This window comes from Cynara cardunculus, assembly GCF_001531365.2.
Source record: "Cynara cardunculus var. scolymus isolate 2C chromosome LG 12, CcrdV1, whole genome shotgun sequence".
NCBI classification, from domain to species: Eukaryota; Viridiplantae; Streptophyta; class Magnoliopsida; order Asterales; family Asteraceae; genus Cynara; species Cynara cardunculus.
The window spans coordinates 35,334,700-35,350,854 of NC_037539.1; the positions used below are offsets into that span (position 1 = coordinate 35,334,700).

The following is a 16,155-nucleotide window of genomic DNA, read 5'->3' on the forward strand; positions in this document are numbered from 1 at the left end:
TGTGATTACACGGATAACGGTTACGTAAATTTGGTAAAACCATTAGAGAGAATGAATTGGTGAAAGTGAATTTTCAGAACGAAACCCTAAATTGATTGTTGTATAGATAAAAGATAATTAGGGTTAGGGTTTAAGGAAGGAGATTTGACCTGGTGGTGATCGATTTTTGTGGCCCTGTTCTTCCAAGTTAGAACGATGACCTCGGGGATGATTCCGATTTCGGTGATGGTGATGAGGTTTTTTGTCTTGGCGATGTACAAAGGTTGTCGATCCCCGGCGAGACACGAATCACCGTCCGACAAGTGTTGCCGACTGGTATGTCGTCGATTGCTTCCTGCACCGTCCTGCACCACCGTCATGCGCCACCGTCTTGCGCTTGCCATCTTTTCACAGTTTCTTTCTTCTTGTATATTTCAATATTTTGTAAAACAAATAAAATATTAAAATAAAAATATTCAGATTATCAAAATCAAGGAGGGTTTGTTTGGTTGTTTTTCATTAATAGCATAATATGAAATATTGTTTTGAACAAATAATGTTATGTTGTTGGATTAATATAAAATATGTAGTTATATTTACAAAGTAATTGTTTTATTTAGATATCTGCCAAACAACTATATTTCATTCAGTACTAAATCACACAGAGGGTTAAAATGGTAATTTGTTATCATTCAGAGAACATTTACCAAACAATCATATTTCATTCAGCACTTAACCATTCTGACCTTCTTAACCATTCTGACTACTTAACCATTCTGCACCAAACCATTCAGCAACTACCAAACAGCCCCTTAGTGTAGATAGATTTTGGATAAACTAAATAAAAGTTTAAAAATATTTAGAACTTAACTTATTTTAAATGTACAAACAAGACTTTTTAATAGTGTAATTTACAAAATAAAATATGTATTATGTAATTTTAATTAAAATTATTATTAATTAATTAATATAATAAGGGGTATAAAATAAAAATAAAATGTTAGGAAAGACAAAATAAAAAAAAGACAGCCATAAAAACAAAAATTGTAATTTATTCTATAATCTAATAAAACAAAGAAAAAAAAAGACAAAAATCTTAATTAACCTTTTTAATTAGAGTTAGTTAGAGAACTAAAAGTGAAACAAAATGGTAACTATAATGACTAAATTTGTAATTAATTTAAAATAGGGACTAAACTTGATAGTGAGTAATAACATAAGGACCAAAAATGTAATTTACTCTGTATTTTAGATAAGGATCCGTTTGGGTTCGGTTAGAAACATGTTGAATGTCGAGACTTGAGACGCATTTCCCAACCAGTGGCACATTCGGACCTCACCTCATCGTGGCCGCTGCTTTGCCTTCGCCGTCGCCGCTGATTTGCCGTCTCCGTCGTCGTTCCGGCGATTAGATTATTTAGAGGCTTTCGTTGTTACTTGCTCCATCGAAGTAGAAAAAAGCAAAACAATAGCATCGCTGCCATGAAAGGTCTTTTCAAGTCCAAGCCTAAGACACCGGTTGACCTCGTCCGTCAAACTCGCGATCTCCTCATCTTTGTCGACCTCAATCCCGAAACTCGCGAAAGCAAACGCGAAGAAAAGGTTTTGATATGATTTTCACTCTGTTTGATCTAGGTTAACTGTACTAAATGCTGGAAGCAAAATTCTTTTTTGTTGGATGCAACTTTTTTTTGTATAGATCATTGTGTTATATAAGATGATTTGATTTTTGTACGAGCATGGATTCAGATATGATTGCTACTATATGTGTGCTTGTTCGCGTTGTGTGTGGGTTGTTATTTTATTGTTGATGTTACTTCCATCCGCTGCTTGACTTGCTTGTTATTGAGTAGATTGTAAAGTTTTGATTTATGGACTGAATAGTTTCTGAAATCGTACTGAATCAGGGAATGGTGAATTATTAGTAAGTCTTCTCGTACATTGATATGCATTGTTTTGTGCTTTTGATGTGTAAGGTTGAGGTTGCCATACGTAGTTTGGGTTGCTGTCTTCTGACACAAAAATTGAAACTAGGTCATTTGGTTATTGATACTAATGAGTTCAATAATGGAAGTTGGAATCTTATATGAAATAGCAAGTAGTCTTTCATGGTAAAACCGATCCTCAAGGATGGGATGCTAATTATGACATACCACCTTAGTTTGAGAACAAAAAAAATACAATATGATATTAGGAGGTTAATGTGCAAAATCTAAAAAGTGAATTTCATATGACCTTATCTGATATTTAAGCAATTATAAAGTACCTTGAAAGTTATAAATACCATACATATTGTTTCCATAAGCTGATAGATCTGATCTATTTTTATATTTGAGATAATAAACATTGACTTCTTTGAGTCAGAATCTATATTTAAAAATTTGGAACCATTGCTAGGATTGTAGTCTTCTATCTTGCAAGAATACATATGCATGATATGCTAAGCAGTTAACACGGTAGATTGCAGAAATTGCGGTCGGGACCTTGATTTGCAATCGTGGTTTGGTGGTTATCATGGTGAGATATATATATATATATAACTTCATATATTGTATGCCTAATACATATTAAGTCAAACAATTCAATTTAAGTTTCGAACCGCACAAGTGAGGGTTAGGAGTTGAAGTTGAAGTCGAACTCAGAAAGACTGAAAGAGGGCAGAAGTTAAAGTCAAGGAGTTGGAGTTGATGAGCGGAGTCGATGGCAGAAGTTGAAGTCGAGGAGTAGGACTGTAGGAGTCAATGAGTGGAGACTGTGGAGTTGAGGACGGAAGTTGAACTAAGAAGTTGAAAGAGGGCAGAAGTTGAAGTCGAGGCTGCAGTGATCGAATCGAAGAGTGGAGTCGAGGAGTGGACTGTGGAGTCGACTAGTCGAGTGGCTGGAGTCCTTCACGTCTTCATGATTCATTCCATGAAATTGAGGGAGGGATACTGGAGTATGGACTTAATTTAGGTCAAAGTAAACTCTAAAAAGCTATGACCCATGGATATTAAAAAGAAAGTCCAAAATGTTCTAAAAACTTAAAGGCCCATGGACTTAATTATAGCGGTATAGCGGACCGCTATTGTAAAACCAAATCTCAGTCCAATAGCGGTGAATAGTGCCGCTAGTTGCGGCACGCTACAAACCACCGCTATTTTGGAACCGCTATTCTCTTCAGGACCCCAATCCGCTATTGCACCGCAATTAACTGCATAGATGATATGTGGATGCTAGGATTCTAGAATTCGATAAATTCTTGTGACACCGGGGTGCGTATATGTATTTGTATATGTCTCTGTGTGTGTCAGTCTAAAAAAGATCAATAACAGAAAAAAAATATATAGTTCATATGTTAAATCATGAAATAATCACTTACTCAAACATAACTCTTATATGCTTTCACTATCTAGTCGATTGAATAAAAGAAAAATAATTCATGGTGCTGTCTTCCTTCATTCATGTATCCATAAAACTTTACTTTAGATCTTTTAGCTTTCATGTCTACCTTCTTTGACAAAGATTGATGAAATTCCCCTTTTGTATTCCCCTCTAGTTATGGTAAAGAATTTGGGGATGTGGCTAGTCCCATAGGGGGTGTGCACTCAACTGCACCCTTGAAGCACCCGATGCTAGGATTTGGCTTGGCAACCATACTTTTAGGACTGTCAATTAGACTCGCATCAACTGCGACAAATGTGGTGATCAGATATTCATGATAAACAAGTCAACTTAATGTGAAATAAATTACCAACCATAATAATTTTTTTTCCTGTTTAACTAGTATAAGGTTATGATCTCAGCATCTAACATAATACGGCTATTGATGATTTTAAAATTTAAAGACTAGCACTTTCTCTTTTTAGCCATGCTCCTAGCTGTAAACTCAAGTATTGGTTTGTAGCTGGATGATGCTACTGATCTACAAGGCCTTACAACTATTCTTCTCCCCGCCCCCCATCCATGTATTGGTTATAATTAGTCATATCATCTTATTCTTTTTGTTTCTTTTAGCTTTAGCATGCTAACAGATATTAATTATTGGAATATAAGTTGAACTAACCTCATAGCTATAGAATATACTGGCTGTCGATTTTATCCATACCAGGGTGGTTCGTTTTCCTTTTCTTCTTACATCTTTCTCTATCTCTAGTTGCACTCCTGGGTTTAGTAGTTTAAGTTCACAGACACCAATGCTATCTGCTAAATGCATAAAGGCAATGAATTTTTACGTGTGGATTGAAGCTAGTATTTAACTTTACATAAAAAGTTTTGCCTTGCCAGTTTGCAGAGTTGGGAAAGCTTCTTCGTGAGCTAAAACAAATCCTATATGGGAACAGTGAAGCTGAGCCCGTCTCGGAGGCTTGTGCTCGACTGACTCAAGAGTTCTTTAGAGAAAACACGCTTTGTCTGTTAATAATTTGTCTTCCAAAGTTGAATTTAGAAGTAAGCATCTTTAGAACTTGGTTCACTGATTCTTGAGCTCCGCATTTATTGTTAAACAATGATTCTAGTTTATATATTCATATAACCCTGTTCAAGTACAGTTCCAACTTCCAAGTTTTAAATTGCCAACAGATTCTCTTAATATCTGAAAGTTCAATATTATATTTGGCAGGCTCGTAAGGATGCTACTCAGGTTGTTGCCAACCTGCAACGGCAACAAGTACAATCACGTTTGATTGCATGTGACTACTTGGAGGCAAATATTGATCTGATGGATATTTTGGTATCAGGGTAAGGTTGCAAAGATGCTTATATATGGTAGTTGGGTGCCTTTTTGTATTGATTTTATCATAGCTGAGCTGGTTCTAGATGATAGTATTTGATTTCTATGACTTGTCCTTGAAGGTGCATTCTCTTGCTTTGCATGCATGTTTGGAAAGTAGGTTCTGATAATTAAGAAAAGATGTCAAGTTAGGTAGGTACAGATGCTTGTTGACCAAGGGTCCTGAAGTCTATGAGAACGGAGGTCACAACTAGCATCATTTAAGGTGATAAGGATGATGGTTGTAGATTACAGCACTTCATGCAGAGGCAAAATCAATGCTGAGGAGGTGAGGTCATGGTCATTCGGGCTTTAAAATAATGATGACAACATGCCTTCTATGATCTGTCTCAAACTAGTTGAGGTCGGCTAAAAACTTCTCTTTGGTTCCTCTTACCATATCTTTAACTTCAGTGAATCCCCCAGTTCTACCAATATGATCATAAGATCATTAGCATCTACTCCCCTAGAGTTTCTCATCAACTGATAGCCTCTAACAGTTTCTTGTAGGTTTTTTAAGTCGTCTCTTGGTAGACTCATCCAGGCCTGCTTGAGGGGAATATGCACTAACACCATTCAGAAACAACCGCAATTACTATCAGTTTGAGAACTTCTCCTTCTAGTATTCAAACATAGAAGTACTTAATTTTGTCTATTTCATTAGCTTCTTCACCTACCTGCTTGGTTTCTTGGACCCTAGATTTTCATTCTTCTCCTAGTTAGGGTATTGACCAACTGCCTCAGTTTTCCTTTTTTGTTTTTGTTGTTATTGAGGATCCCACTACCTGTATGAATTCCATTCTCTTGAATTAGCTTCCTTGACACCTATAGCCATAACACCACTAGGGGCATGACTTTTAACAGAACCATCAAGATCCAATGTGGTGCCCGCATGAGGATTCAAGCATGTGCCAACAGGACTTCTTTGGGGCTTTCTTAGAGGAAATGGGTAATCAATTAGCTAATACAAGATAGACTCCTGATGTTTGAACTGAATTTAATGATGGTACTTCACTGCACCTGATGGACTACGTGGGTGAGTTAGGCTAGGCTTTGTTCTTTACTCAACTGTTCCTTGTTTACTGAGAATCAAGATCGTTCCTCTCTATGATACACTAATCTTGCCATGGGGTGTCGTTACTAAGGATATTTATTTATTGAAGGTATTATTAAAGGATTCTAAAAAACTAAGGGTCAGTTTACCCTTTTGTCAAATGCTTCTTTGGCTTTCTAGTTCCAAGAACACCACTGTATGCGTGCTTCCATAGAATTGCTGGAAGTTCTCACATTTCTTATGTTCCCTCTGTTCCCTTCCATTACATTGGAGTTCTCATGCATATTAGTATATTACGTTGGACTTATTGGATCCTTAGCAATTCATGCGAGGATTGGTCATTGGGGGTCTCTAGAAATTCCGTTTTATAAAATTTCTGAGGGATCAAAAGGGGCCCAAGAAGGTTCTGTTACTAAGATGTTTACTTCCATTGTAGGTAGAGAATTCGTTGACAGTTTCTTATTAAATTGCATTATCACCTGTATTCAACAATAATGTTGAAAAAGAAAGGGAAATTGTGGGTTAAAAGATGATGTTGATATTGCAGCCACAAGTGCAGGACGATTATCGTGTTTTGGCACATAATGCCATCGCAAACATGAATATGTAGCATCTGCCTTGGAATGAAGGGAGCGATTTTCTGTGATCTTTTATCTGTATGGTGCTCTTCAATGTGTTTGATAAGTAGAATGGCTTTTTTGTGCCCCCATGACCCTGACTGACCCCTTATCCACTTACAAAATTTCTTTTTATATTTTTGTGTTTGGTGTTGTGCATTAGTACAGATCAGATATTTTATTTTGCACATGATTTGATTTTGACTATTGTACATTTTCCACATATAGTTACGAGGACACAGATATGGCGTTGCATTATGGTGCAATGCTGAGGGAATGCATACGTCATCAAAGTGTTGCCAGGTGCGTCATTTACTACCATCATACCTGAGTAAGTTAAGTGACATGTGGATTACGTGCATGGGATGAGATTTGTGTCATATCTCTAAAGAAAGCTGAAAAGAATCTATGCAGATATTAATGTAACAAACCCAGATTTTTTTTGTTGATGTCTAAGCGTCTTTCGGTTAAAGTTGTTTTGAAGATAAGGATCTGTTTATAAGTCTCTGGAGGCATATGTTGTAATGCGTTGGTGATTGATCTTCTCTTATGGAAAGAAAGAAGATTTTCAGAGGTATGTGGAATGCTATTATTGTTTTACTTGACCATTTGAGTTTCATTGATTTTGTTCGCAGGTATGTATTGGAGTCAGAGCATATTAAGAAGTTCTTTAATTTCATTCAACTTCCAAATTTTGATATTGCTGCTGACGCAGCTGCAACATTCAAGGTCAAATGCGTTAGACCTAACCATAATATTTGACATTTATAATTTGTGTGTGGTATGTGGTATATAGTTATGTATATTGGCTGGGTTTATTATGCTTTGTGCAACCATAAACCAGCAATGTGGCCTGTTCTTCTGCTGTTGTATTCTTATTTGTTGAGTTTCTATCTACCAATTTGTAGTTTCAAAACAGAATTTCCACCATGAGCACAGGTTTTAAGAGGTGCATGACACCACAATATTGTGGATATGATTTATAATATCATTGATATTTGAAACCCTCATTATAAAGTTTCCTTTTGTATGTCGGCTTTTGAAACACAATCTACATCAGTTAAATACAATGTTGCTTAAATTGTTATGGCCGGAGGCATGACTGAAAATTTGTTTATTTTGTTTCTTTGTAGAGGCGCTATGGATCTTGTGCCCTTTGCAAAGTGTCAATTCATTTTATATATGCAGTACCATGCCTTAGTATTGACCATTGTTGTTGCAGGAACTCATGACGCGACACAAGTCTACGGTGGCGGAGTTTCTATCTAAAAACTATGATTGGGTAGGTGATATTTGTCTTATTTAAATACTTCCTGAAATGCACTTTGCTTTAAATGAAGATGTTATATATCATTACAAAAGCAGTATTATGGAGCTTATGTTCACCTATAGGTCATTGTCGCAACAGGCTAGATTTTTGGTAACATATTTTTAGGATTTTGAGGTACCGAAACGTATCAATATGATTGCGTAGATGTAGAATACCACATTTCAAAGTTCAATGTTATGAACAACACACAAATGTCATATATTATTGAGCTTAACATAATTTGGCACTATAATCATGTTACTCTGTTTAGTTTTTTGCAGAGTACAACTCAAAGCTTCTTGAGTCACCGAATTACATAACCAGAAGGCAAGCTATCAAGGTGAGGCCAACTTTTTACTTCCTTTTTTTTTTTCAAATTTTCTTCATATCATACTTATAAGGTTTTGGGCCTAGATGCTTGCTTTGGTTCCTTTTAAAATATTTTTTAGTAATTGATTTGTTGTATTTCATTATGTTTTAATTAAAAAAAATTAGTATTTCTTATTACCATTATATGTAGCATCATTCAACTTTATTTAAATAGCAGCATCATTCAACTTTATGTTTTAAATACTGTAAAAAGATTGAAACCATAGTCTGAGGACCCATTTACTAATCCCTTGCTGGATTAGGTGAGTTGTTTACCAAAAAAAATTGTTCTCTTACCAGGAGTCCATTGCTGACCAGGCTCTTACCCTGGTAAGCAACTGATAGGTTTCTTACTGGAGTAAAAGGCCACCATCCATGCATACCCACTGAACCTCACCCCTATTCCTTATTGCTTCTCGTTACACATAATTTTGTCTTGAATGAACTAATCCTTTTTATAATAATTTGTTTTCATATATTATAAATTTTTTTTTATAGAAAATAAATTATTCAGTTTTATAAAAGGTAAAAAAAATATGATGTTAATATAGTATGTCTCATTTTTATAAGATATATATATATATATATATATATATATAATATTCTATGAAACATTTGGTAAATAATAATTTACAGTTGGCAGTTACTCCAAACAGAGGGGTATAATCGTCATTTTAATTTGTTCAATGCTTAATCCAAAACATTATGTAAGCAACAACTTCCAGCCGGCACTTGCCCGTATTTTTTAGGTAAACATCCCCTAAGTCAGCTCACAGTTTGGTTGTGGCTTTGGGCCCATATAATTGTTAAACCTGTAACATGTGGGTTGATTAAGGTGTGAATCCCACCAAATCAGCCTCTGTGAGGAGAAGATTACATACAAAGACTACCCTCTCCAACACTAGCAAATCCAAGGGAGTTTTGATGCAGGTGCTTCCCTTTTTTTAAAGTGTAGGGGTCAGTGACACTACACTTGTTAATTTTTGTATAATACAAGCATTTGTCCTATAATTCATATACAAACTTTGTGCTGGATGGTGGTTTGTTACCATAGGAGTATCCTTTAAACTTTCAAAGAAAAATGTCAATCCTACTCCTCACTTGGTTCCATTTACGATTTCTCATTATTGACCATCGTTGATCAGATCTATGCAACGTGGTTTTCAAATATATCTCATTGTGTAGCTAGCACTTGATTAGAGGTGGATCCAGAATTTTTTGTTGCTGTCAAAATAATTACTGTAATATGAAATAAAATAAAAAGTAATTATAGTGTAAAACACTAAGAAGTCATATCCAATTTCAAAGATCTAAAGTTAGGGTTTCTGTTTTCCATCGAAACTCAAATTTAAGCATCTATGGGCCATTGCAGCCTCTCAGGTTTCCAGCAATGATGCCTTATGGTGGCACCTTTAAGAATCGTAATTTTTTTTCAATACGTCAGGAGAATTGATTGGTCTACATAGATCCACCCCTGATCTTGGTTGCTGTGAAGAACTCTTGCTTATTACTCCCCCTTCCCAAAGTAAGTGTCCATATTTCTATTTCGGTTTTAGAAATGTGAAGAACTATGGGCCTACTTTCTTATTCTACCCTTAATTATGAGATGTGGAAATTCATTACTTCGTATATTATCAAGGATAAAATTGTCATTTAATTAATTAAAAAGTGATTAGCTACACATCTCTAAGACCGAATGCCTTTTTTGTTGAAAGGGAGGGAGGGAGTACTGAGCACAGTACCAGTTACAAAGGTCTAGTGTGAAACTACTTGCAAGGAGTTGTAATTGCAACATTTATTCAAATACTAGATGTTTTTTTATTATGCATCTGTCAGTTTCTCTGAACTAACAATGCTTCAAAGTGAGTGATTGTTGTCGCTGATAACCTCCTATTTACGGTACAGCTCTTGGGAGATATGTTGCTGGATCGATCAAATTCTGCTGTCATGACTCGATACGTGAGTTCGAGGGACAACTTGAGAATATTGATGAATCTACTCAGAGTACTGTTCTGTCCCTATATACACACATCAACACTTGCATATCGAATCATAATATGGTAAAGATGGATCTTTGTGCAGGAGTCGAGCAAGAGCATTCAAATAGAAGCATTTCATGTTTTTAAGGTACCACACTTTGATTCAACGTTTCAGAGATATTGTCTCATTTTGAACGATTAATTCTTTTTTGCAGTTATTTGCAGCCAATCAGAGAAAGCCAGCAGACATCATTGGCATACTTGTCGCTAATAGGAGCAAGCTTCTCCGCCTCTTTGCTGATTTTAAGCCAGATAAAGGTCAGACATGCTTTCATTCATTTTGCTATAAAGATATCCTCAACCCTAGTCCTGTTATTGATTAAAAATTATTCCCATGGTAATATATTTCGTCAACCTATCCTCGTTTTATAGCCATACTTGTATTACGAGTTTATTGAAAAAGTGTCATTTGGTATGGCCATAAACTAGCTTATAAGTGAGTTTTTTGAAGAGCTACTTCAGATAGCTTTTCAATAAGCTCCGTGTGCTCTTTCTTTTAAGAGTAAATTCCATTCTTTGTCCGCGTGTAAAAACACGAAATCTCACTAAATAATTATGGATCACTTTTCAACAAGCTCTAGGTGTTGGAATTCTTCTCTCTTTTCTTATTTTTAGAAGAACATAAAGAAAAGAAGTTAAATGGCTAAAATGCCCCTCAAAGTTAACATACTTAGCATAAGTTGTTTAACAAAGTTAGGGCAAGAGATTGAAGACGTTATAAGATGCATACCACAAGGATGGAATCCATAATTATTTAATTTTAGGGATGCACAACGTGTTTGGTTTAAACAAAGGATATAATTCATTTTTTTTTTAATTATGCCCCTTAGAGTAATTTTTAGGTTATTTATATATTATTATGCAACAGTTTTAGACTAGTTTATTTGCTAACAACTAGTTTGAGTCCAAATGTTGATTTGAGGGTGATAGAAAGAAGTTGTATTTTGGGGTGATGCAGAGGATGAACAATTTGAGGCAGATAAAGCTCAAGTGGTTAGAGAAATTGCTGGACTTGAACCCCAAGACTGATCAAACCTAATCAACCCTCGTCCTGGTTGTGGTTGTGGTAAAAGTTAATATTATCTTCATTTTTTTTTAGAATTTTAAAAATGTTAATCAGTAGTTTATAGCCATCGCATTATTCTTTTCCAAGGTTATCCTTTGTGACAAAAATAAACTAAATTATATCTATAACAAAAACTTTATGCCAAAACAAAAACTTGTCTCAGCTGTTACGAGGTAGAGACCAAGTGTTGTCACCAAACAGAGATGGGGGCAAGATTGGTACATTATTAAACTATATATGTCAAAGTAACATCCTAATCCTAAAGCCTTGTATGATCTTTCACTGCCTATTTCATTTGTGTCCGTCTTGTCTGGTGTAGAATGATTAAATATGTATAACAAATATATGTTGAACTAACCAATTTAGCAATTTGTAGCAATTACTTAAAGTTCAAACAAAAAAAAAAGAATGATTTAATGATTGGATAATTAAGTCATTAAGTTTATTCAATAAAAAAAGTTATCCTTTTTAGCAATTTGTAACAATTGCTTGAAGTTTAAAAAAAAAAAGTTTCATGTTATATGGTTGGATAAATAGGCCATGAAGTTTATTAAATGAAAAAGATGAACAAGGTACATGAATCAAGAATTGAGCGGCGTATGTGGTTTGCATTTTGTTACGAATTGGTTCCCTGACACTAACATCATTAAGGATGCATTGGTACATGGGACGGGACATGACATGATAGAATAAAACTCACTGTCTCATGTTTGATGTGACATAGGACATGTTAGAAACTCGTTGTCTTACGTTTGACGTGACATAGGACAGGTACAAGCATTGTAAGACAAGGTGGGACAAAAACGACTTTTTCTTTTGTTCCACCATAATATGTGAAACAAGATGTGACAAGGATGAGATTGCTTAACTTGGTATCGCTTTAATATGATATTTGTTTTAGCAGTCACTACCGCCCATTCCCAACATCACCATCACCAACGACCATCGTTGGCCACCTCCTCCATGACCACCACCCACCACCACCTCTACCTTCACAACATCGGCTACAACTACTTCATCCACCATTGTTGGCGGCCACCATCCACCATTACCATGTCCTCCTCAATTTACCGTCGTCTACCAGCTATCATCACATCCACCTCTACCAACATTGTCACTGCAACAACCTCCACCACGCCTCTTGTCTACCATCTTTACAACACCCATAGTCACCATTGTCTACCACCACCACCATTGCTTACCACTAACACCGTCCACCACCGCCTCTACCTCCACCAAATCAACTACAACTATCTCCTCCATTACTGCCAATCGTCGCCACCAACGTTGTCCACCATCTTCACATCGTCTAGAGTCACTGTCATCCACCAGTCACCACTGCCTCTATCCCTACCAGTGCAACAACCTCCACTATGTAACACTCCTAAAATAGGAGATAATTTAAATTGTAGAAATAAGACAGATTAAAAGCTAAATCAAATACGATCACCCAACAAAAGGGAATTAGTATGAGAGTTTATAAATAATAATGATAGATAGCTAACAACCTATTAATCTAAATCAATTCTAGATTTAGATTACAACCAAGTGTCGCTGCAATCTACAAAAGAAAGCTATTAATAGTAACTCTACAAAAGACTTCCAAAATGCGATGACCCAAAAAAGTGTTATTTAGGAGCCCCACTGCTGAGAACCCATCACTGAGAACCCTAATATACATGTCATTTAAGAAAAAATGTTAGGTTTAATGCTTAATAAGATCAAACAGTTATAGAATAAAGCTATTAAACATTAAACTAAAACATAGCTTTAAACAAGTCATTTCATTATTTAAAACGAGTTCACCCTTGGAAGGGGATAAAAACATCTCATGATGACATAGGAGACCAATTTACCACTGATAGCGTCAAAACACATAAGTAAGCACACATTTCAGTGTTATATAAGTATCAATTATGGATTAACAATAATTAAGATCAACCATTGCAAGTCTGTAACTTAATGAATTAACAAGCTCAATTCCTCCATGTCTATTACCTGTGAAGTCACCAAGTTTAACCACATTAGGTCTATACATTGAGATCTTCAAAATCCAGGTTAACCTTGTTCACTTAGAAACTACATTATATTGGTCAACGACCAATGCACGACTCCAAAAGCCCACATCATATTGTCTATGTAGATCCAATGCCTATTTCAAGTTACAGATAGGGAATATCATCACATATACATCAAATAGAAAAAACTTCTATACTTATGGATCCATTGCATTATTATCTAATGCATATAATTTTTGAGATTTACAACATATAAACAATCATGTATAAATAGTCACCAAATAGGTAAAATCTCCATTTATCAATAAGATCAAATATATGACCGTTACAAATTTAGGTTCTAAAACTCATCAGAATTTTGAAGTAATCATCTTCCATGTATATAAAATTATTCCCCACATTTATTTTATCAAGCGACATAAAGTACCCAAAAATCCCAAATTTGACCTAATTGGTCCAAAATCAACCAAATGTAAGCTACTTGAAATGGATGCTTAGAGGAAGTAAAATACAACATTTTAATATATATATATATATATATATATATATATATATATAAGTGTAGGATGAACTCACAATGCTAGGTTTTGATGAAAACCTAGAAAATCAAGAAATCCTGAGAGATTGAGATGAATTGTTGAAGGATGAAAGCTTTGATTCTTAACCTACTTTAATCATTTCCTTTAAAACTTCTTAAATGCTTCCAATGATCTTCAAGAAGGTAGCCTCAAATGCCTTTGGATCAGAATAAATGAGAGGGAAGAGGAGAGGTTTGAAGGAGAATGGAGGTAGGTGAAACTATAAATGAAGACCCCTTGAATCTCGGCTATAAAAACGATTGGGGCCAAAACAGTGAATTAGCCCGCGACCATAGTCGTGGGGCTAATCACCCATGCCAAAAACCCCTTACTCCAGAGAATAACGTGGCTCTAGCTGTCTAGGGTTCTACCATGCTCAAAATTTCAGATTTCGGTTCGTTAAATCCATACACAAACATGAGGTCATTAGCATCACATAAAAACATTAGGTTTTTTCATTGCAAAATGTTCAAATAATCCACAAATGAAGGTTTTAAAATCAAGGGTGTTACATCCATGCATCCGTTAGTTCATAAGAATCTTACAAACCGAATAAAACATAGTTTTTCTTTTGTACGAACCAAGTTTTTTGAAAACTACTAACTATTATATCAAATTCTTCATTCGTATTTGGTACTATTATATATACGTATATACATATATGTATTATGCATATGCAAATCGTGTAAAAATATCTATAAGTTATATTATTTAAATATCACTTGATTTGTGTCATTTATGATTATTTATAATATGTAAAATCATGAAACAATTTTTGAGATAACTTGTCTAGTCATGTCCTATCAAGCCCAAGTCATACCAAACACCAATACAACTTATTTTGTCCAATTCTGCCCTCATGTCATATCAAGTTCTTTTCAAGCATGTCTATGTATCATTAACTATTAACTAAAATACTTTCTTAAAGTCCCAATCATATGCTACCATTTTAGTTAATGATACTAAAATACTTGCAATATGTAGATAGCGTTAGCAGTATGCCCATATAATGCATCCGATGTAAAATTTATCGTAAATGGAAAATAAAGAGCCTAGCTCAGTTGGCAAAAAGGTGAAACAACTTTGTTCAAATATTTTATACCCTAAATTCTTGGTTTGTTTTTCCAAATTCATTCAACGTAAGTGAATGTTTTTCTCAGGAGGCAAAAACTCACTCATATAGCTTACATTGTTTATAGTATACAACCACGAAGAAGATTCCGGAACATAATATGTTAAGTAGAGTATACTTATCGATCAAACTATCTAAATGGGTTGTTTTAAAAATCAAAAATTAAGAAACTATCAATAATGAGGGATATCATTTAATACAAACAAATTTAAATAGAGTGCAAATGAATTGCAAATTGTTGTCTCACATATGACTTGAACCTCATGTACTAATTAAAACTACAAATTATAGATGAATGATAATGTACTTGTAAGGAATGATAATGAGCATTAGTTTCTCTCAAATATCCCCCACAACCTTTTAGCCAGCAAATTATATATGTACTGTAAATGATCAACACATTTATCATACAGAGTAAGATTCTATGTTATCAAAATGATAGTGTAGGCAACCAGGTAAGAGTTATCACCCTCACCTACATGGAAAGAATGTCGATTGTTGCCACGCTCACCCGGTAAGACAATTGACCCTGTAAATGTTTGATAAAATACGACTTATTTTGCATCTATCAATCAATATTCTTATTTTGGAAAGACAAAAAAGCAAGGTTATAATCATTTGTATAATTGTGCTATCTAAGTGTAAGGGATTGCACACCAATGATCATTGTAATTGGAGTAGATATCAAATTGTCCAAACACCAACAATGTAATGTTAAGCCCATACCATAATATATTTGTAGCACCTTGCACAAGAGCTTATGGAGTTGATTACCATTTGAATTTCAAATAAGTGCAAGATGTAAAGCAGTAAACTAAAACATTCAAATGAGAGAATGTGAACCTTTGACTCTTGTTGTATGTCATGCTCATGCTTGTTCTAAGAAATCAGTTTAAGGGTTGTTAAATGATTTGTTGCAGAATGATTAAGTGATCAGAATGATTAAGAGAATCTCATGATAGTGCAAAATGAAATATAATTGTTTGGTAATTGATTACAATGAAATTAGGCGCTAAATGGTTAAGGGAGACCCAAAATACAAAATCATTCAGAGGGTTTTAGAACCATTAAGAGGTAAACCTTTTTTTTTTTTGTCAAACAAAATTCACCTCTTAGCGATTCAAAAGTTTTCTCTTAATGGAACTATTAAAAGGTAACAAACAACCCCTAAAAAACGAATATACGATCATGAAAACATGTTCAACTATGAACTGTACCATAAAAATTAATCGTATTTCTGATGAAGT

At 34.8% G+C, this 16,155-nt stretch overlaps 1 protein-coding gene across 4 annotated transcripts; it reads left to right on the forward strand.

Moving 5' to 3' along the window:
* The first annotated feature begins 1,273 nt into the window (after nucleotides 1-1,273).
* On the forward strand, nucleotides 1,274-11,323 carry LOC112522804 (putative MO25-like protein At5g47540). Of its 4 annotated transcripts, XM_025132117.1 has the most exons (11): nucleotides 1,277-1,581; nucleotides 4,243-4,404; nucleotides 4,577-4,695; nucleotides 6,626-6,700; nucleotides 7,033-7,126; nucleotides 7,620-7,679; nucleotides 7,978-8,046; nucleotides 9,981-10,079; nucleotides 10,158-10,202; nucleotides 10,270-10,372; nucleotides 11,073-11,323. In XM_025132117.1, the coding sequence occupies exons 1-11, from the start codon at nucleotides 1,462-1,464 to the stop codon at nucleotides 11,141-11,143; spliced, it is 1,017 nt and encodes a 338-aa protein (XP_024987885.1). In that variant the 5' UTR covers nucleotides 1,277-1,461; the 3' UTR covers nucleotides 11,144-11,323. The 4 variants fall into 4 exon arrangements, with proteins under 4 accessions (XP_024987882.1, XP_024987883.1, XP_024987884.1 ...); XM_025132115.1 differs by lacking the exon at nucleotides 11,073-11,323 and having other exon boundaries at nucleotides 1,275-1,581; nucleotides 10,280-10,686; XM_025132116.1 differs by lacking the exon at nucleotides 10,158-10,202 and having other exon boundaries at nucleotides 1,276-1,581; nucleotides 9,981-10,135.
* The last annotated feature ends 4,832 nt before the right edge of the window (nucleotides 11,324-16,155 follow it).

Coding starts and splice junctions, on each gene's coding strand:
- LOC112522804 (XM_025132114.1), top strand. CDS start 1,462: ATGAAAGGTCTTTTCAAGTCCAAGCCTAAGACACCGGTTGACCTCGTC. Junction 7,127..7,619: donor ACGCAGCTGCAACATTCAAG/GTCAAATGCGTT, acceptor TTGTTGTTGCAG/GAACTCATGACGCGACACAA. Junction 8,047..9,980: donor CCAGAAGGCAAGCTATCAAG/GTGAGGCCAACT, acceptor TTTACGGTACAG/CTCTTGGGAGATATGTTGCT.